Genomic DNA, 22,329 nt, shown 5'->3' on the forward strand with positions numbered 1-22,329 from the left:
TGTTTAAACCCCTGCCGAGAGTCCAGGCCTGCACAGTGCACCAGGAGGCCCCAGCTTTTCTCTTTAAAATGTGGAGCCAGAACGCCTGGGGTTCAAACCTGACTCTGTCGCTTGTTAGCTGTTTGACCATCTATGGATCCGCTTCCTCTTCTCTAAAGATGGAGGTGACAGCACTGCCTCGTGAGATGGTTATGTCAATTATGAGATTGTTCCATGAAAGCCTTGCGTACACGGCAGGTTTTCAACAAATGGTGACTCAAGATTCCCACTTCCTAAGGCATCACCAAACTGGTAGAAGGTTCATGAATGTCCTGTTGGCCTGTTTTATTAGCCTCTCTTTGCAAATCATTCTGTCAAATCATTCCAGTGGCCACCATGATCTAGTTTGATCTCTGGGTGTTTGTGGAATTCCTAGTTGAAGAAAGAAATCGCCTTCGGTGAAAAGGACTTGGGATAATGCCTGTAGCAGAGGCAATGCTTTCTGTTCACTAACCATCTATTTTTTCTCTTCCTGAGTGAAATGGGAAGAGACTTTCCCAGACTTCCTTGTCTTTAAGTTGGGATCACAGGACTTGGTTCTGGTCAGTGGTGTGTGGGCAGGGTGGTATTAGTAATTACAAGTCTGGTTCTAAAAACTTCCCAAACATGGGACTTCCCTGGTGGCGCAGTGGTTAAGAATCCGCCTGCCAATGCAGGGAACATGGGTTCGAGCCCTGGTCTGGGAAGATCCCACATGCTGCGGAGCAACTAAGCCCGTGTGCCACAACTACTGAGCCTGCGCTCCGGAGCCTGCGAGCCACAACTACTGAAGCCCACGTGCCTAGAGCCGATGCTCCACAACAAGAGAAACCACTGCAATGAGAAGCCCGCGCACTGCAACGAAGAGTAGCCCCCTCTCGCCACAACTAGAGAAAGCCCGCGCGCAGCAGTGAAGACCCAATGCAGCAAAAAATTAATGAATTATAAAAAAAAAAAAAACCCACCTTCCCAAACAAAGCTCTCGTAGTCTGTTCCTCTGCGTCAGAGGCTGTACTGACCTGGGGGTATCATGATGAGGTAGGAGGGCTTGCTCGCTGTCATTGGGTGGAAGAGAGCCAGCCCCGCCACAGTCTGTCATGTGCTTTGTGTAGGCGGGAAATAAACTTCCGTTGTGCTAAGCCATTGAGGCTCGGGGGGTTATTGTTTATTTCAGCGTAGCCTTAACACATACAGCTCCCCCAGTGAGTTCATTCGTTTCTTCCCAAAGGTTGTAGGGAGGCTAACAGTTGGAACCCTGTGGCATTTTCGCAGCCACAGGTGTGTTCAAGAATATAGACGTGCATCAGGCATGCCTGTCTGCTAAGGAGTCCGATGGTGTAGAGTCCACGTGAAGACATATCATGCTTCTTTGTGAGACTTTTTCAAGAAATCGAATCCTGAAGCTTCTCAGGCTCTGCAGGCCCAGTAAGCATGTATCTCAGCAGAAAAGTTGAATCAACACTGGTTTATCAAATGTGGAAAATAGAAAAGGCCGGTGGAGAGAGCTTTGGATCTGGAGTCAAGGAGATGATAAGTTAGTACTAAAATCCTGATGACTTGCAAATCTGTGTCTCAAGCCCAGACTGCAATATTTAGCCCTAGACTTTCTGCCTATCTCCTGAACAGCTCACCTGATGCCTTGTCTAGACTATACTCATACGCATTTCCCCCACATTGTACCTCGAACCTCCCTTTAAAAAACTGGCTCATCCTCTAGTGTTACACCCCCATCCACCACATCCCTCAGTTCTGGGGATCCATCTCTCACCCCCAGTCAAGACCAGTCTTCTTTAATCTGCCCTCTGAAAATGTCTTGAGAACCAAGGAGGCAAGATGGCAACAGAAAAAAATTTTTTTTTAGTTTTCCAGAATCTCCACACCTAAACAGAGAAACTAGGATAGTAAACCAAAGAGCATATGGATGGTACCTTCAGCATAACTAGGTGGCTCCATGAACCACAAAGGTGAACAGGTAGGGTCAAATACCAACAGCAATAACATCTGCATGGTATCCACTCTATGGGATGAGATGAAGATGAAGAGGTAGAGGAAGAGGAAGGCAAAGGGATACGGAAGGCTGAGAGACAGGAAACCCATAAATCTCTAACATGTATTCACCCATAGAAGGAGAGGGCACTGGGAATAGAAGGTTGGTGCACCCATCTGAGAATGTCAGCTGAAACTAGGAGGGATGTGTTCAGGCTGCAAGTCACAGGTGAGTGTGAGAGGACTGTGGGAAGTTCAGGCAGGGGTCTGGGACCTGGGAACTCTACAGACTGACCAGCTGAGGCTCTGTGGTCAGACAGGACCCCCACATTGAGGAGAAACCACTGAAAGCAGAATCCAAATTGAGCAGGACAAAGACAGTAGAGGAAACAAAGAGAAATTCTGGATAAGAGTGGAGAATAGTAATTTCAGAAAGTACTCTCCGTGTGGCTATAGTTTTAAAGACTTTTTGGTACTGTCGGAAGAGGCAACTCTAGACCTTTGAGGCCAGAAAATCTACACAAGAAAACCTCCTACTAAGAGTACCAAAAAAAAAAAAAAAAAGCATGTCACCTACATGTGAGCACCAGAAAAGGATTGCGATCAAGTCTCATACAAAGCTATATTATAAGAAAAAGAATTAGGAGCAGAATAGTGTTCCTACAGATAAGGAACACATTCCACAAAGACCCAGCAACTTAATATATCACCACAAGCTAAAAGAAATGAAGAAGCAATAGATGCTATGAAACACTAGCATAAATGAAATTGTTAGGCAAAAAAGAATATTTGAAAGGAGAGCTGACAGGAAGGACAGCTTGTGAAAGAAAAAACAAATGAAGAAAGTTTTTAAAGAATGTAAGAAAAAGTGTTAGGTATAGAAATAAAGAAGATCCAACATACAAACAAGTCCCCAAAGGAGAAATCCAAAGTAATGGAAGAGAACACATACTAAAAACAATTATTCAGGAAATTTTTCCCCCTGAAATAAAAGAGGAGACTCGAATTTGCATCTTGAAGAAGTATATCACAAGCCTGGGAAAAAATAACCCAGAATAATCAACATTGAGACATGTTTTTATTAGAATAATATTAGAATTATTGGACTTCCAAGAGAAAGCAACAAACCTGTTGATAATTCAGACAAAAAGAGTAAATGCTTTTATAAGGGGAAACAAGTTAGAGTGGCGTCAGACTTTTCTACCCCATCACTTTGTGCCAGGAGACAACTAAGCAACATCAAAGTACTCAGGAAGAGAAAAAGAGAACCAAGGATTTTATACGCAGCCAAACCAACTTTCAGGTACAAAAGCCACAGATCAACTGCTAGGAACATGAAAGAACCCAGGAAATATATTTCCCATAAGCCTTTCCAGAGGAATTTACTAGAGAACAAGCTACAACAAAACTGACTGGAGAGGTATTAACATAATGGCTGGGGGTGAGCATTAAATTTATAGTCACCTGTAGAACTCACACTAAATAATGGCAAAAGGGGGACAATAATATGAAATGTTTGTATGTTCTGATAATGCAGATACAGTACAAGTATTAAAAATTGGGAGAGAAGGGAGTGTGTATATGAAAAGTAAAGTAACTTCACAGAATGCCTTTAGGTATTAACTGGAAACAAATGAATATTTCTTCAAATTAGATTCTGGAGGAAAGGGAAGAAAGAAAGAGAAGATGTGGCTAATTTCAATATTCCTCATAGTAGAGAGCCAACAGGGGGAGGGCTAAGGGTATTGTATAAAGGTGTTGATTTAATGGTAATCATCTGAATAAAAATGACAGCCTTTTTCCTACAGAGGTAGGGGAACAAGAAAAAAAAAATCATTGAGAACACATTCCTCTCTCACGTGACCCTCCATACCCAATGTGTCCTCTTTCATCACTTCTCTATTCTTTAAAGGTGTGCCTCCTCCAGACAGCCTTCTCTGATTGCCCTAGCACATGTTAATCTTTCCCCTCTTCTACCACTCCCAGGTACTGGGTATCTTGTTCTCTGAATGTTTCATTTTATCTCACCTGCAGACAGAGATGGAGTGCTATAAATAATTGTACAGTACCTCTTTCAGAGCCTGGCACAGGGTTCTGCATACAGAAGGCACTCAATAAATGCTGGGTCATTGGTAATTCAGAATTGATTGAAGAATTTGGGCTTAGAGCCCCTAGGTTTTTCTAAGATCTTAATGTTGCCGTTAGTCAGAATTCTTTCTGCTTGAAGTGACAGCAGTCCCATTCAAACTGACTTAAGAAAAAGAGGAATTATAGGCCTCTCAAACTGAAATACACTCAGGTAGGCCTGATTTCAGGTGTGGCTGGATCCAGGGACTTGAGTCATATCTCCAATATTAGTCTTTCTTTGCTCTAAACTCTGCTCTCCTCTGCATTGGCTTTATTCTCAGGCAGACTCTTCACTCATGGTCAGTGATGACCCCCAGCAGTTACAAGCTTAATATCTCTAAGAGACAAGAATGTGTCCCATTTGCAGTAGCTCCACTAGAAGTCCCAGGATTGAGTTTCATTGGCTTGGTTTGCATCATATGCTCATCCCCGAACCAGTCACTGTGGCCAAGAGAAATGCTTTGATTGGCCTGGGTGGGGAAGAGCTGGTTTCTCAAAGTAAAATTGGGGTGCTGTTACCTGGAAAGGGGAGATGGGTGCCGGGTGGGCAAAAACAGCAGATGCCTGTTTTAGTGCTGGGTGCGATGAGCAAACTGCAAGAAAAATCCCCTGCAGGTGGAAAGCGTGGTTTGAGGCCCCATCTTTGGGACGTGTGGATGGAAAGCTCTCTTGGGTGTTTTCGAACTCCCTGAGGGGTTTATTTACCATGTGGGGAGGGTGGGACCATTCGCCATGGGGCCCAGTTATGCTGAAGCCCCCAGGTTTCCCACAGGTCTGGAGGCTTCTCTCACTCTGGTCTGTGCACTCCGTGAAGGCTCTGGGGAGAGGGGCGCCCCGTTTGCCGAGGCTTTAGAAACCACGCGTGTTCGAGTGCTGAGCATCCCAGCACCTTGCTGCTGGGATCCGGCTTTGCTTTCTGGGTTAGGAGCTGCCCTGTGTTTTGCTTCTCCATATGGTTTACTGGCCTTACCGAGGAGAAAAGGGAGTGCACTGAGGTGGCAAATGGGGAGACTGAGGCACAGCAGGAGGACTTTAAAATACATCCATTTCTCTCCCAAATCTTCAACATTGTTTTTTTTTTGCCTTGGGCCCTTCCTGTCAACATTTAAGCATCCTCAAGTTTCTGCTATTTTTTAAAAAATCCTCCCTAAATTATTTTCTCTCTCACGACCACCCTGTCCCCCCAACTCCCCTTTCTTGAAAAAGTTTTTTAATATTCCCTCTTCCCATTTCCTCCTCACCGTGTCTCAGCCCGCTCTGATCTGCTGGCACCCCCTCCACACACACACATACACACACTTCATGAAAGAGCTTTCCCTGCGTTCCTCATTTAGCGCTGAGACACTGAACCCGAAGGCTCTTTTTAGAGGAAGACAATGTACCACTTTTTAGGTTGAAAAGCAGCACTGTGATCTTCACTTTTAATAAATGTTTCTTGAATGATTTAACAAGCAAGCAAATCCAGGGTAGAGTGACCTGTACTGTGTAATCAAATCCCCAAGAGAGAGGAAGTTAAGATAATTTGCCTGGAAAAGGCTGTGTTCCAGAGGGTTCTTCAAATCTCTAAAGTGCTGCCACAGGGGAGAGGGAGGTGTGGCCCCGGAGCTAGGGAAACAGGAAGGGAGATGTTCTCTCATTTTAAGAAATGCTCTAATGGTCAGAGTTCTCTTAAGAAAAAGAAAGGGGCTGTGTCAAAAGGTAGTGAGCTCCGCATCACTGGTGGTAGTCAAGCAGAGACTATTCTGTCAGAAGTACTCAGAAGAGAGTCCTGTGTTGGGTGGGGGGTTACACCAGAGGTTTTTTTTTTTCTTGCGGTACGTGGGCCTCTCACTGTTGTGGCCTCTCCCGTTGTGGAGCACAGGCTCCGGACGCGCAGGCTCAGCGGCCACGGCTCACGGGCCCAGCCGCTCCGCGGCATGTGGGATCTTCCCGGACCGGGGCACGAACCCGTGTCCCCTGCATCGGCAGGCGGACTCTCAACCACTGCGCTACCAGGGAAGCCCTACACTAGAGGTTTTTTGAAATTCTGGGGTTGGTTACACACATTTCTCTAGAGGTGTGTCTCCTTGGACTTGCGTCTGCCGCTCCCAGCTGTGTGGTCTTGAGCAAGTTGCCCCGTTCTCTAGATGGCGGCTGCTTCTCAAGCTCCAGTCTCATCGGCTGCATTTGGGTTTTAGCTGTGGATTTTCCTTGGCAGCTTCTAGGAGCAGGGCTCAAAGAGAGCCCGGGGGAGTGTTAGAGAAACCACCGTAATTCCTGTTGTGCGTGTCAGGCCTTCCACAGCAGGTTTTGTTGGAGGGAAGCTTGGAGACTAAGAAAGTAGTTTCCACGTGTATCACATAGGAAGCCCAAATGCACCTCTTTGGAAAGGTGGTAAAGATTTGGTGGGAGGGCCTCCCCCATCTCACTTCCCTGTCCTCTGGCCAAGCACATGGGGCAGAGTGAGAGAAGCCTCCAGACCTGTAGGAAAAATGGGGTTTCATTGTAATTGGGCCCCATGGTGAATGGTCCCCTGTTATACATGGTAAATAAGCTCTGTGAGTTCAAAAACACCCGAGAGAGCTTTTCTCGTGGTGGTCTTAATCACAAAGCAGAAAAATCACTTGTTTTGGCTTCAGCAGTCCTGAGAGGGAAGTTTATTCCCCACTTTGCAGTTCAGGAGCCTAAGCCTCAGAGAGGTTAAGTAACTTTTCCAAGGTCACACAGCTGGAGCAGAGTCCTAAAACCCAAATTCTTGCTATTTGGTGAACTACTGTCCATAAAGTCCAGAAAATTCTGGTTTTAACTAAGGCCGTTTATATTTAATCACCCCAAGAATAGAACTTCTGAAAACGATGCATTCCTGAGATGAGGACATTTGATTGTCCCTTTGTGGAGTCTTTTTGGAGGTTGGGTGTGGGTGGGGGCTTTCAGAGAACAGGGCCATCCCACCCACCCACCCCCTCGCCGCACATCTGACTTCTCTTTCTGCCAACTTCTTTGTGCCTTCCTACAGGTCTGGGTAGATGCTGGGACGCAGATCTTTTTCTCCTATGCCATCTGCTTGGGTTGTCTGACTGCTCTGGGAAGTTATAACGATTATAACAACAACTGCTACAGGTGAGCATTTCCCCAGGCCCTGCCAGCTCTCCACCAAACCCGAGAGCCCTCCATGCTGCCCGGCTAGTTCACGGTCATCTTCTCACCTTGCAGGTCTGGGTGAGGGAAAGAAGCCTGTTAAGAGAGGGGCGGCAGGGCACCAGCCATTCCAGGTGGAACTGGAGAGGACCCTGGGCTATTTGTCAGCCTCTCCCCACCCCAGGGTCAAAGAATGGTCCAACAGAGGAGCTAGGAGAATAATAAACATGATCAGAGTGCGTTCCAGGCTGCAAAGTGAGTCTACTCCGGGAATGGGATTCAGGCCTCCATCCTACCCTATACAGCAAAGCTTTATCCCAGGATAAATGATTGGCCCAAGGTTACATGGCAAGTAAGTGGCAATGCTGGGACTTGAACCCAGGTCTTCTGACACGAAGGGCCTTGTTCTGCCTTCTGTTCAGGAATTTCTTTCCTGCTTCTTCACACTTGACTGTAGGGTCCTGTCCAGTCCCACTTGGAATGGCCAGTGCCCTGCCGCCCCTCTCTGGACAGGCCTCCCTCCCTCCCTGGCTTCCTGCAGCTGGCCGCACCCAGCGTGGGGAAGGGGCCCACATGGGGAGGTGAGCCTGAGGGTGTGTGACCCTGGCTGCCTGGTCCTCGTGCCTGCAGCCTGGTTTCTACCCTGAGGCTGAGTCCGCAGAGGCCCAGGGACTTGGCCAGGGTCACCCAGCAGTGCCTGGCGGAAGTGAACTTTGCACTCTGGTCTCTTAACTCTAGGCCAGTGGCCTGTTGGCTGAGGTCGCAGCACCCCTGAATCAGTGCCTGGTCATAGGTGGTGAATACGCAGAGAAGGCTGGACAGCACATCTCTGCCCCCGAGTTACAGAGCTCCTTATTCTAATGTAGAAACTTGTGGACTAATGGCAGTGAAGCCGTCCCTGAACACAGGTTCATTGGAAAAGGAAGGGTTTTTCAGCAAACAATTCTGAGATAGGAAAAGTATTTTGGTGGAAGTAATTAGAATAGATCCTCACCTGGCCCCACATATGCACCATAATAAGTGTCAGATTGATTCAACAGTTAAATATTTTTTAAAAGAAAGCCATCCTAAAATGAGGAGTAAAATATTGTTTTCCTAATGGGAAAGATATGGAAACATCAAAATCATTAAATCAGGAAGGAAGTGACAGATTGATTCACATAAATATCTAGAACTTCTAAATTTCTGGAAAGATACAGAGGAAACTATTAAAAAGAGCCATCTCTGAAGAGAGACACAGAAGTCAGAGATAGGGAGACAGGCTTTTTCTACCTATACCTTCCTGTACAATTTAAATGTTTTGTTTTGCCTTGTCTTTACTCTTGAGTACATATTGCTTTTATAATTTTTAAAAAGTCACATTAATACAAATGCTATCTATATACCTCCTGCATTACATCTCCAAGCAAAACATGAAAATCATCTACCAAGTTAAAGGGCATACGAGCAACATATAATATGATACTCAAAGTGTTGGCACCCCTAATATCTAAAGATTACAAACAGGCCCATATGAAAAACCCTAAAACACCAAGAGAAAAATCAGCAACACACTCTTAAAATAATGAGCTTATTTTTCTTAACTAGCAAATGAGCTATGGTCTAAAAATGACCCCTGTTTGATGCAGGTGAGGGTACAGTGAGAGGGACCATGTCACAGTCTGTTGGTGGGATGGGAACTTGGACGTGACAGCCACATCACTTGGTTGTCACTTGGTTGTTGTGTGGCTTGAGTGGGAGCATCATTTCAGAGAACTTTTGTCAGTGATGAAGTCCCTCCCGTGTTATCCCCATCTTCGAGGGAGGGAAATTGAGGCTCATGGATGTCATTCCTCCAGCTAGGTGTGGTAGACCTTGACTCTGGCCACTTTCTTCTAATCTCTATCCTACCACTCCACTGCATCCTCCCTGAAAGCTGGCTTTGTGATCGCTTTACCAACCCATTTGTTAAGTCAGCCGTGTGCTGTATGTGTCACTAAGTGTGAGATGCCCAAATCGCTACGTTTGGAGATACACACAGTCTATAGAGACTGCCACTTGGGGAAACCAAGGCAATGAAAGGGGGCAGATCCAACATGCTGGAGGAGAGGCCACAGCGGAAGCCAGTGGGCTCTGCCGTCCCTGGGCCGTTAGGCAGAGAAGTCATTTGGGGACTGTTGGACAGAGGGATGTTAGAGAGGTGGGAGGTCAGACCAGTTTGTCCAGAAGAGCCTCTCATCCTTCAAGGCATTCACAGGATGTGGGTCTGGGGAATGAGATGTAGCACACTGTCAGCCACGATACAAAATAGAACCACGGGTAAGAAGAGAAGGGCGCAGGCACAGGGAGAGCAGCGGGCAGACCTCTGGTCTGGGTTGAGTGTGACACCCTCCGGATGCTGGAGAGGGAAGCTGTCTGCGTACAGCTGTCAGCACATCAGCAGCCAGCGTCCAGCGTGGGCCCTCTGTGCTGGGCGTTGTGGAAATCTCTAGGTCACTGTCCATCACCTCCAGCTTGGCCATCAGCTCCATGAGGACACAGTCTGGGTCCTCTTGTTCACCACCATTCCTCAAGCCTAGGTGAACACTGGCTGAAGTGTAAGGAAGCAAGGAAGGAGCCACACCATTATACAGATGAGGAAACGGAGACCGGGGCTAGGCCACTTGCTCGATGGAACGTGGCTTTGAACCTGGGCCTTTCTGGCTCCTGCACCCCTATCCCTCACTCCCAGGCCTGGCCAGTTCTTCCCCAACTACTACAGTCAACAAGGATTTGGCCGAGAATGCGTCGTTATCAGGCTGGGATATCATGCCTCGTCTCAGGGCAGTGGCAATGGCAACTTTCTTCCTCGCCAAGCAGGTGGGTGAAATATGCTGACTGCCCCAGATCCCTTCTGCTTCCCCCTCCAACAGGCAGGTTTTTTCCCCTCCTGTCAGTAGCAGAAAGCAAATCCCCTAGGTGACATTGCAAAATCTGAGGGCTCCTTTTATTTCTGTTTCCAAATTTTTCCCTGAGCACATCTTCCCAACTCAGAGGGAGTAAATTAATACCCTGTCTTCCGACAGCATAATAGCTTCTGGAGGTCTTCAAAGCCCAGCTCAGCTCCTGCCAACTTCAAAGCGCTTCTTACGTAGCTCTTCACCTAGAAGGTGCCCCGTGGGGAAGGAATTAGAGGGCTGGAGATGGAGCAAACCAGATGGGGAAAATCCTCACTTCAGAACACAGGCCGCTAAGCTCTCTCTGCTTGGAGGTTGGGGTGCTCCGAGGAAGGGGGTGCAGGGCACAGGACTGGAAGCACCTCGGGTCTGCTCAGAGCTTCTGTCCCTCTGTGATGTGAGGAAGTCACTCAGGGTGGAGGGGGGGCGGGGAACCTTGCAATAAGGGACATTTGTTTTCAACAGCCACATGGACGCCCAAAGATTGTTTTCCAAAAGTCAGGATTTAGAAATCTGAATTCTTAGGGAGCATTGTTACTGTGTAGCTCCTAGAAAAAGAGTGGGCTTTGGTGTTTGAGACAACTAGATTCACATCCCAGCTTCCCCAGCAGATGACAAAAGAGTTTGAGTGTGTGACTATCCTCCCTGGGCCTCGGGATTCAGTGACAATATTCAACACTGCAGGTCCAAAAAACACAGGAGAATTCCAGAATGGAGAGGCTATGGAGAAAAAACTTTGCTCACCAGTGCTGCCTTGTTTTGGACTGTTGGATAAGTCAGGGGCCAGAAACAGGCATGCAGGGCAGATTTACCCCAGCCTTAGGAATAACTTTGCCCTCCTGGGCTGAGCTGAATTTCCCTTAGAGAGGAGGTGATCAGTCTTGCAGATAAAGTCTCCAGGCCTGCCAGCCCAGCCTCTGTCCGCAGTGCCAGAAGAGTTCTTTAAAGGGACCTGTATCAGTCACTCACTGCCACAAGAATGCTGTGTAACAAGCAGCCCCAGAACTCAGTAGCTCACCACAACAAGCATTCGCTTTTATTGCTCACCAGTCTGCTGGTCAGCTGGGCACTCTCTCCTTCAGGCTGTGGGTTGGGCAGGTTTGGCTCCAGGGTCCAGGCCAGGCTCAAGCCTGTTCCATGTGTACATTCTGGGGTCCAGGCTGCAGGGACAGCAGCTCCCCTGGAAAAGTCCTTCTCATGGCACATCACAGAAGGGATAAAGGACAAGACCAGTTGCACAAGCACATCTCAAGCCTCCACTTGTGTCACACCTGCTGATAGCTCATTGGCCAAAGCAAGTCACGTGGCTAAGCCCAAAGTCATTGGGGCAGGGAAATATACTCTACCCCAAGGAAGAAGGTATGGAAGTGACCACTTGCTGAAAAATGACTTAATCAATCACAAGGCCCAAGAGACCCTCTTATCCAAGCCACCTTGTCATATAGCTGGTAAGGTCAGGCCCAGAGAGAAGGTATTGCAAGGGGAATTGGAACCCAAGGCTCCTGACCCCCAGTCTAATGCTCTTTCCACCATGCCCTTGATTCCCAGGGTCAATGCAATGCAATGCAACTGGGGGTCACAGTCACCAACATCAGTGTAACCTTTGGTTGCATTACAAAAAGTATGGTGTCAGGAGAAGAGGAGGTGAGAGTCCTGCTCTGTTCTTGAGTCTGGTGCTCAGTCCTGGATGTGACATTGGAAAAGGGTCTGGAGAAGCTGGAGTGAATTTCAGATCACCAGCAGGATGAGGAACACTGATAAGGGAACTGGGAGGTCTAAATGAGCGAGCTAAAACCTCAGGGGGATCTGAAGGGGATATCTTCAGATCTTTAGGCTGTTTGGGAGGGTAGAACTAAAACTCCCCAGAGGAGGTGGATTTGGGTCGAACCCAGCATGAGGAAGTTCTTACACTGTGAGCGGCAAGAGCGGTCCGGGAAGAAAAGCGCCACGGAGCAAGGTGACTGGTCCTGCTTGCTAGGGTGGGAGCAGAGGCCAGCTCGCCGCCATTGCAGGGATGCTCCAGGCTGGTCATGCTTCAGGGAGGAGATTGGACAAAACACCCAGAGCCCCTCCCTTTGAAGTGGAGCATCACAGGTGTTGTAAGCCCGATTCCTATGTGTACGCTCTGTGGCGGCTGAGATCCTGAGAGGCTGATTCCCTGACCCATCTGAGTGAGGATGCACAGCCCGAGGTTGAAGGGACCCGGATGTGAGGGTTCCATCTTCTTCATCTTGGCAAAACCCTGTCATTTGTAGTCTGAAATCTCCTTGATCACGGCTTTATGCTGCTGCTTCTTTGCTGTGAACCCTTCCCAAGAGCAGGGAGCAGTCACTGCTCTGGTGAAGCCCCCATGAGGAGTCTGGCCTGGGAGGGGCTGCCCCTCGCAGCAGAAGAGCAGACGCTTGCAGTGAGGTCTGGGAGATGCCACTCTGGTAAAGAGCTGGGCCAGGAGGGGTGTGTCTCCCAAGGCTGCTCCACTGTCGGGGAAGCAGTCCTTTCTCTCAGAGGCTTATATCCTCATGTTTTGAGCTCCTAGAAAATCAACCCTCTCTTGCTTCCTTTGGTTTTCTCTCCTACCAGGAATTTGGAGGAGTGATGGTTTGTCTCCAAGTCTTTCCTCACCGGTTGTGCATTTTCCCACTTGCCAGCTTCCCTTCCTTCCCACCCCCTCTCCATGCTTCTGGTCTGTGACCTACCTTACCTTCTAGAAATGCAGGACAAGCTGTGTGATCGTGGGCCAGCCACCTACGCTCTCTGAACCACAAGGGCTTCCTCAGGCAGTGGGACAGCCATGGTGCTCAGAACGTTCCAGTACTGCACTGGTTCCACCCACCCTGACCCAAGCTTCTCTCGCTGCTTTCCCACAGGGACTGCATCATGCTCTGTTGCCTGAACAGCGGCACCAGCTTCATAGCCGGCTTTGCCATCTTCTCAGTCCTGGGATTCATGGCATATGAGCAAGGGGTGCCCATCGCCGAGGTAGCAGAGTCAGGTAAGTTTGCCAAAGAGGAACTATGATCTTCCTCAACTCGCTCTTCTCCTGGGCTCAGGTCTCAGGAGGGGGCCCACTGTCCATCCACAAACCAGGCTCCTGGGAGGGAGCCACCAGCCCAGAGAACCGTCACCTGGTCGACCACAGGAGCTTTCACCGGCCTCCCTGCCTCCCCTGTTGTCCCCTCTGTTCCATGCACCTCTGACCCTGCAGAGTGATTTTTTTTTTTTCAAAATGCAAACCTGGACATGTCCTTCCCTGACGAACTGCCTGTTTTGGCTTCTCCTAGGGCTGACCTCTCAGTGTGGCCCCCAAGGCCCTGCACTGCCCAGCTCCTGCGGTCTCTCACCCTCCACCTTGCTCCCCTGTGCTCACTCTGCCCCACCACACTGTGGTCTGCTTTCACTTCTGCAACATCTCTCTCTCCCTCCCTGCCACCCCAGGGCCTTTGCACGTGCTGTTCCCTCTGCTTGGAGGACCTCTTTCCCTTTCCTTGTTCTAGATGTAGAATCACCACGAGTGTGACATTCCTAGTGTAAGATGACATGTGTTTGTATCAAACACACCACAGGTAGGGTTATTGCTGCGAAGGTAATTGTGCAAAATGGTGAATAACTCTCCCCTTGATTTACATTTTTTTGAATTCTGGGAAAATTCAATGTATAGTTAAAAGTACAAAAATAGTTTGCGTTTCCATAACAGAGTTAGCCTCTCACCTCCAATACATCTAAATAGGGTTTTCACCTGCAAGAATGTCTGGTAGGACAGTTAGGCAGGAGCGTCACAGGGGGCCCAGCCTCCCTGGCCTCCATCTACTCAATGCTGGTCACGCCCTCCATTTGTCATGACGCACCCCTGGGGCTTCGTTCCCTCCACTGAATACACTAGTCTAGGGTGCGGCTGCTTTTGTCTGGCGCGCACAGAGAGGGAAGCACCACTCTGACCCATCAAGCTGGGCAGGGTGGTAGATGTGGACACTGGGGCAGGAAGCTGGTTGCCAAGCTCTGCTTCATGACCACATGGGCTCCACCTTCCTTTGCATGGTGTCTGTCAGAGGGACAGACAGTCCCTGCTGAAATCAGGGGGCCAGAGCTGGACCAGAGGATATTAATATGATCGAAGCTGTCAATCATCGAGCGCCTGCTCTGGGCACGAACTGTCTCATATGATCCTCGACTCAGCCCTCCGAGGTGGCAGTTTTGCTATCCCCACTTTACAGATGAGAAAGCTGAGGCTCAGAGACGTGCCATCACTTATCCAAGGTCACACAGACTGGAAAGAACAGGGCTAGATTTAATCTAGGCCATGCTCTCACCACTCCATCCCGTTGCCCACTGGGGGCAGGCACCTCGCACTTCACAAAACATTCATGTTCCTCCCTCGCATTAAAACATGGGGCAGCCCTGTGAGGAGGCAGCATTACCTTCTCTATGCGACTTTTGCCCTCTCTGAGGGACCTTTGCCCTCTCTGAGAATCTGCTTCCTCCTCTGTAAAATGAGCAAACTAATTCCCACCTCAGGTGTTGAGTGCTATAGGATATCTACAGCACTATTGTTATCCTTTTTATCGTTATTTCCGTTTTACAGATGAAGCTCAGAGAAGAGTCATGGAGAGAAAGCAAAAGAGCCAGCTAGAAATAAATTTTATTGTTTTTTTTTTCTTATTTCAAATTGAAAGCACATTCACTGTAGAAAAATGCTGAAATATTGACAAAGGAAAGTCTCCGATCTGAATCTCACTACACTTTGGGGTTCTCCTGCCAGGATTTTCCATACATACATAGCTATATCTATATTAATGAAAACTAGATCATATTAGGTTGCATTTTTCGATTCACCATAAAGCATGAGAGCTTTCTGCCACAGTAAATAAAGATCTCAATCATGAGTTTTGATGGCTGTGTAGTATTCCACTGAATGGATGTACCATAATTGATTTACTGTGTCTCACTTGTCAGGCCCTGGGGTGGTTGTTCATATACTACCTCATGAAATGCTCATAGCACCTTTGCAAGGCATGCTTTATCAAGGCCTGCATTTGTGGCTGTGCAGAATATGCCCTGCACAACTCCAGGGGGCGTCATTCACATAGACAGCAGTCCTGGACTTTATACTGCCCATTACAGACGAGGACTCTGTAACTCAGAGCATGAAGTGGGTCCCCTAAGGCCACACAGCCCATAGGTGGTACAGCCTGGCTCTAGCCTCTTCTGCTTCACCCTCCTGTGTCACTCCTGGTGCCAAGCAGGTAAGCCTGCTCTATGGTTAGGGGTGTGAATCAGACCAAGATCCCCTTTAGGAGTTCCCGCCATTTGGATAAATTGCATGTTGTAAGTATGTAGCCCCCCCCCACTCACCCTTCTCAGCAGGTTCTTACAGGGAAATTTACAACTTTAATTACCTAATTAGAAGGAAGGTGTTTTTTTTTTTTTTTTTGAACATCTTTATTGGAGTATAATTGCTTGTGCTAGTTGTGTTAGTTTCTACTGTATAACGAAGTGAATCAGCTATATGTATATGCATATCCCCATATCCCCTCCCTCTTGCATCTCCCTCCCACCCTCCCTATCCCACCCTCCCTATCCCACCCTCCCTATCCCACCCCTCTAGGTGGTCTCAAAGCACCGAGCTGATCTCCCTGTGCTCTGCAGCTGCTTCCCACTATCTATTTTACATTTGGTAGTGTATATATGTCCATGCCACTCTCTCACTAGAAAGAAGGGTTTAAAGTAAAAAAAGTTTTTATCGGAAGAAGCTGAAAAAAAAGTACAAATTAAACCCAGAGTAAGTAGAAGCAAAGAGATAATAAAGGTGTGCTCGCTTGAGCAGCACATATACTAAAATTGAAACAATACAGAGAAGATTAGCATGGCCCCTGCAAGGATGACACGCAAATTTGTGAAGCGTTCCATATTTTAAAAATAAATAGTAAAGTTAAGACATACAAACAATAGAGAAAATTTTCAAAGCCAAAATTTGGTATTAGAAAAGATAGCAAAATTTATAACACCCTGGCAAGACTAATTAAGGAAGAAAACAGGAGAAAACACAAATTACTGATATCAGGAATGGAAGAGGAGATATGGCTACAGATACTGTAGACATTAAAAATGAGAATAAGGAAATATCATGAACAACTTAATGTAAATTAAATGGACAGATTCCTAAAAATCCATAATTTACTTAAACTGAGTCAAGAAGAAATAGAAAAACTAAATGGCTGTATATTTTGAAAAGAAATTGAATTCATTGTCAAAAATCTTTCTGCCAAGAAGACTCCAAGCCCTGCTGGTTTCACTGGCGAGTTCTACCAACTGTTTAAAGAAGAAATAACATCCCTCTTACACAAACTCTTTTAAAAATTAGAGAAAGTAAGAGTATCTGAGGACGACAGCTATATAGCTACATATATCCCCATTTTTTTCCCCAAAAAAGAAAAAAACAAGAAGGGAAAAGAATATTCTACAGAAAACCATGCCCCCCGCATAATCTGAAGCAGAAAATGTCGAAGCTGCAGATAACTAACAGAAAGAAAAATCACCAATCCCAGTTCACAGTCTCCACCGCAGAGGCAAACCGAGAAAAACTGTGCGACAGACAGAAGATAGAGGCTAGTGAAAGGACCTAAGAGTGATTTGGAGCAACCACCAGAAAGATTAAATCTACTCTAAACCTGAAGGATCCAGACACATCCCTTAGCTGGGACTACAGAGAAGGGATTCAGTGTAGGTGTGATTTCAAGGGGCACGGACCATTTCAAAGGGACAGGAACATTTTAAAGGAGGTACGATTTGAAACACAAAGCTTCTTGGGGAGAAAAAAGGCAACAAGAAAGGAAAAACACCCTTTTACAATGAGATGGTGAAGGGAAACCAAGAAAAGGGGCTAAAATGTAAATACCTGCAAAACAAAAGAGAACCATAAAGTCAGGGTGTGAAAATGGGAGCTCACCCTTCCCCCATCACCAGAACAAAAGGCTGCTAATGTGCCTGGACTTTGCAATACTGGCAGAAGAGGGCGCTGTTAAGCTGGAACTATTGTAAAATACCCAAGAACACGAACAGGAGAAAAGTCAAGTCCCTGCAGAACTACTATAGAAAATCAGGAGTAGAAAGTTCCCACGTGTCTATGAAGAACCACACTGTGCCTCTGAAAAACAACCATGAAATAGAAGAAAATTGTAAGTCAACACTCCAAACAGAATTAAATATACTCAAACAAGCATCTGAGGATGTGAAAAAACTCTTTGAACCAGAAATTTTAACAAATGCATGAGGGGGAGAACAGGAATGAATGAAAAGGGGGTTGATTGAAATCAGGGAAAAAATGAAAGATATTGTTATCTCAGAAATGAAGAATAGGGCTTCCCTGGTGGCACAGTGGTTGAGAGTCCGCCTGCCGATGCAGGGGACACGGGTTCGTGCCCCGGTCCGGGAAGATCCCACATGCCGCGGAGCGGCTGGGCCCGTGAGCCATGGGCGCTGAGCCTGTGCGTCCGGAGCCTGTGCTCCACAACAGGAGAGGCCACAGCAGTGAGAGGCCCGCGTACTGCAAAAAAAAATAAATAAGAAATGAAGAATAAATTGCAAAGTATCAAATGGAGAATAGTCTTAATAAAAGGCATTTTTAAAAGGAAGGAAAACAACCAAGTGAATGAAAATGACGTAAAGAAGTAAAAATGATCCCTCCAAAAAAGTAGAGGGAAGACCAGCAAAGAAGAAAACATTCATATTATCAGAGCCCCTAAAGTAAAATAAATAAATAAAACAATGGAACAGAGGTAATATTTAAAACTATAATCCAAGAAGACTTTTTAGAAACAGAAAAAGAGCTGAATATACACATTGAAAGGACTCCTTGGGTACTAGGGAAAATTAACCCAGAGTGATCAACTCCAAGACATCTTAGTAAAGATACTAGATTTCAAAGATAAGATAAAATCCTCAAGCCTTCCAGGCAAAAAAAGATCAAATAACTTATAACAGCAAAAGTATTAAACTGGCATCATACTTTTCAAAACTCACATACAAGACAACTATGGGGCAGCATTTTTTAAAAATTCACACAAAGAAGTGTGAACCAAAGATTTGATATCCGGCCATGTCTTCAAATGTGCAGGCTATAGAAAAAACATTTTCAATATACAAGAACTTAGAGACTTATACAATCTTCAGCCCTGTGGAAGAATCTGCCGGAGGGTGAACTTCATCCAACCCATTAACGACTGGGAAAACTTCAGAAATAGGACTGATGGTAAGCACTTAAAATATATATAAGTATACATATAAGACCAAAACAAAGGTGAGGAAAAAGATAGAGGACTAATGTAGAAATATGCTACATACTGTTACAAAGTAGAAATCATTAACCAAAAAGTAGAGGAGGCAAGAGAAAATATCAGTAGAAAGAGCTCACTGATGTATGAGCAATAGGTGATAGTAAAGGATACTGGGGGTGAAACCTGGAAAGCCAGATAGTAAAGATTTACATAAGAGAACAAGGGCCTAAGAGCATTTAAAAAAGGTACAAGTATAAAAGTAACCACTAGAATAAAAACATAAACCTTCCTAAATACCAAAATAATAATAATAATAAAAGTATAAAAAAAGAACAAAGAATACACAACTCATAGAGATACATAAAAAATATACATAATTATAAAATATATTGTCAGTTAAGACCAAATATATCAATCATATCAATAAATGTGAATGACCTTAACTATTAAAAGAAAAAGATTTTCAGTTTGGCTCAGAAAATAAGACCTACGCACAGGCAGACTTTGTTTTAGCGTGCTTCACTTTGCTGTGCTTTGCAGATACTGCATTTTTTTACAAATTAATCCTTTGTGGCAACCCTGCATACCCCGTTTACTGCGGATAAAATGCTATCAAACAGCATGGAATGCTACAGAGAAATCGCTCTGGAAAAGAAGAGTCAACCAATGCCGCAAACTTCACTGTCGTCTTATTTTAAGACATTGCCACGGCGACCCCAACCTTCAGCACCCACCACCTGATCAGTCAGCAGCCATCCACGTTGCGGCAAGACCCTCCACCAGCCAAAAAAATTATGACTCACTGAAGGCTCAGATGATGGTTAGCATTTTTAGTAATCATGTATTTTTTAATTAAGGTATTGTTTTTTTAGACATAATGGTATTGTACACTTAGTAGACTACAGTATAGTGTAGACATAACTTTTATATGTGCTGGGAAACCAAAAACATTCATGTGACTCACTCTATTGTGATATTCACTTTGTTGTGGTGGTCTGGAACTGAGCCTGCAACATCTCTTGAGGTATGCCTGTATGTGCTGTATATAAGAGACACATCTAAAACAAAATGATTCCAAAGCCTAAAAATAAAGGGATAGATGATGATAACAGTTCTGATATCAGACAAAGTAGCATTCAAGCCCAAATGCATTAAGCATGACAAAGGATGCTTTTTAATGTTAAAAGCCACAATTCACAATGAAGATATAACACACACACAAATGTAGGCACTAAATAACACAGCAATAATCTTTATGAAGCAAAAACTGCAGGAGATGCAAGGAGACAGAGATAGAAATAAACTAACAATAAGAGAAAACTTTACTAAACACATTTATCAATAAAAGTGAAAGAATGAAAATAAATTAATTACATCCCCTGTTTAGAAAAATAAGAAAAACAATAACAAAATGAACTAAAAGAAGGCACAAGGAAGGAAATAATAAAGATAAAAGCAGAAAGTAATGAAGTAGAAAATAGAAAAATAGTAGATCTGGCTTTTAAACAGTAATAAATTAAGCAACCTAAATGTCCATCAACAGCGGAATGGATAAAGAAGATGTGGTACATATATACAATGGAATATTACTCAGCCATAAAAAGGAATGAAATTGGGTCATTTGTAGAGACCTGGATGGATCTAGAGACTGTCATACAGAGTGAAGTAAGTCAGAAAGAGAAAAACAAATATCGTATATTAAGACATACATGGGAAGCTAGAAAAATGGTACAGATGAACTTACCTACAAAACAGAAGTTGAGTTACAGGTAGAGAAAACAAACTTATGGTTACCAGGGGATCAGGGGGTAGGGATAAATTGGGATATTGGGATTGACATATACACACTATTATATATAAAATAGATACCTAATAAGGACCTACTGTATAGCACGGGGAACTTTACTCAATACTCTGTAATGGCCTATTTGGGAGAAGAATCAAAAAAGAGTGGATTTATATATCAGTATATGTATAACTGATTCACTTTGCTGTACACCTGAAACTAACACAACATTGTAAATCAACTATACTCTAATAAAAGTTAAAGTAATAATAATTAAAATTCTAGGTTTTTAGAAATAAAAATAGACAAATCACCAGATGATTAAGAAAATAAAAGGAGGGGGGAGAACATGCAAATAGCAAAATTAGAAATGACAAAGGGGAAATAACCGTTGAAGCAAAAGACATTTTTAAAAATCATAAGAGATTATTTTGCAATCCTCTTTGCATATAAATTTGAAAACCTAGATGAAATGAATATTTTCCTAGGGAAATAGAGATTGCTAAAATTGACCCCATTTGATTTAGAAAGCTTAAACAGGCCAATTTCCATAGAAGAGATAGACAAAGTTATTGAGGAACTACCCCACAAAAAAACAACAGGCCCAGATTGTTTCTCAGAAGAATTCTACCAAACCTTTGGAACCAGCTAGGCCCAGTGCTCTATAAATTATTCCAGAGCATTGAAAGGGGAGGAAACTTTCCTAACTTATTATATGAAAAGTATAATATTGATACCTAAACCAAATAGACAATGCAAAGAAAGAAAACTACAGATTAATATCACTCATGTGTATTGATGCAGAAATACTAAATAAAATATTAGCAAACTCAAATCCAAAATATTAGAGTCCACAATCACATTAAGAAGGTAATATACCATGTCCAAGTAGGGTTTATTACAGGAGTAATGTAAGGTTGATTCAACACTAAGAAAGCCATTAATATCACACACTATATTAATAGCCCAAATGAAATAAATCATAAAATTATCTCCATAGATACTGACAAAGTCTTTGAAAAATTCAACATTTATTCACTATAAAAAAATCAAGTAAATGGAAATTGAAGCATATTTTTAAAAATAGGTATGCAGATCAAAGTTTAAAAAGCAAGTATCTATGATATTCCACCCATTATGTAAGAAAGAAGGAGATAAAAGAAAATATGTCTGTGTGTTTGTGTAAAAATAAACAGAAAATAAATAAATACAAAGGAGAAAACTTATTAAGTTTTATGAATAATTATTATTTATTAATTAAGAATTAATATTAATTATTAATATTGTTAATTATTAATAATAAACTTGTTATTTATTTATTTAAAAATAAATAGGAGAAACTAGAAAAGAAAGAGCATGGTTACCAGAAGGGGTGGGTAGAAAGGGATAGAAAAGGGGGAAGAATAAGAAGTAAGGATGAGAAGGAAGCACCCCTTCCCTGAGTATATATCTTTATTAGTTCTGACTCTTAGAGTCACAGTAATATTTCACATACCACCCAAAATAAATAGTTGCCTTTTGTGGGTGGAACCAAAATGTAATACAAATAGTGACAAACGAACTTAACTGTATTACAAACGAACAATGCAACCATACTTAAGAGAATGGGGAAGAAAAGAGCTAACATAAGTGAATTTCAGGAAGCAGTATGTTGACTGGAAACTGTAAGGCTAAAAAAAATTACTGTACCCTTGTCGGTAAAAGGAAGTGGGTTAGCAATTCTAAACTATTACATGGCTGTGTTAGGATTGAACAAACAAGTCAATATAGATAATTTGAGGCAGATTTTTCACTGCCTGAAAAAGATGTTACAAATAAGGAAAGTAAAGAAGCTAGAATGAACTGTATTAGAATTGGAGGTGTAAGTATGGACTTATGGTTTTAATATTTATACAGGTAGTTATAGACACATAAGCATGTATGTTTGTGTGGGTAAATATACGTATACATGTTTCCTAGCTTTGTGTGCTGAGAGGGTTTGTGAGCAACAATACTCCAGTAGCAATGAGCATACCTAGTGGTCAGATCTTGGTTTCTAAATGCCATTTAGAAAGGAACCAGAGCCCCTTGGAGAAGCAATTGATTTGAGTGCAGGAAGGACAAGATGAAG

At 44.3% G+C, this 22,329-nt stretch overlaps 1 protein-coding gene and 1 non-coding gene across 5 annotated transcripts in view; both read left to right on the forward strand.

The window, feature by feature from the left end:
* SLC6A11 (solute carrier family 6 member 11) overlaps positions 1-22,329 on the forward strand; it is a 121,450-nt gene that overhangs the window by 81,918 nt on the left and 17,203 nt on the right. For all 4 annotated transcript variants that reach the window (XR_003796603.1, XR_003796602.1, XM_029242109.1 and 1 more), the window contains exons 7-8: positions 7,127-7,230; positions 13,031-13,155. Coding sequence is in view for 2 of the 4 variants with exons in the window: in XM_029242109.1 (XP_029097942.1) it covers positions 7,127-7,230; positions 13,031-13,155 (229 nt within the window). In the remaining 2 variants the exon portion in view is untranslated. The remainder of the gene's footprint in view (positions 1-7,126; positions 7,231-13,030; positions 13,156-22,329) is intronic.
* Positions 15,969-16,073, forward strand: LOC114908219. Its single transcript, XR_003796911.1, has one exon. It is a non-coding gene; the product is annotated as a U6 spliceosomal RNA (small nuclear RNA).

The sequence above is a fragment of the Monodon monoceros genome, unplaced genomic scaffold (assembly GCF_005190385.1).
Source record: "Monodon monoceros isolate NGI ecotype Baffin Bay Population unplaced genomic scaffold, NGI_Narwhal_1 Super_Scaffold_3, whole genome shotgun sequence".
NCBI classification, from domain to species: domain Eukaryota; kingdom Metazoa; phylum Chordata; class Mammalia; order Artiodactyla; family Monodontidae; genus Monodon; species Monodon monoceros.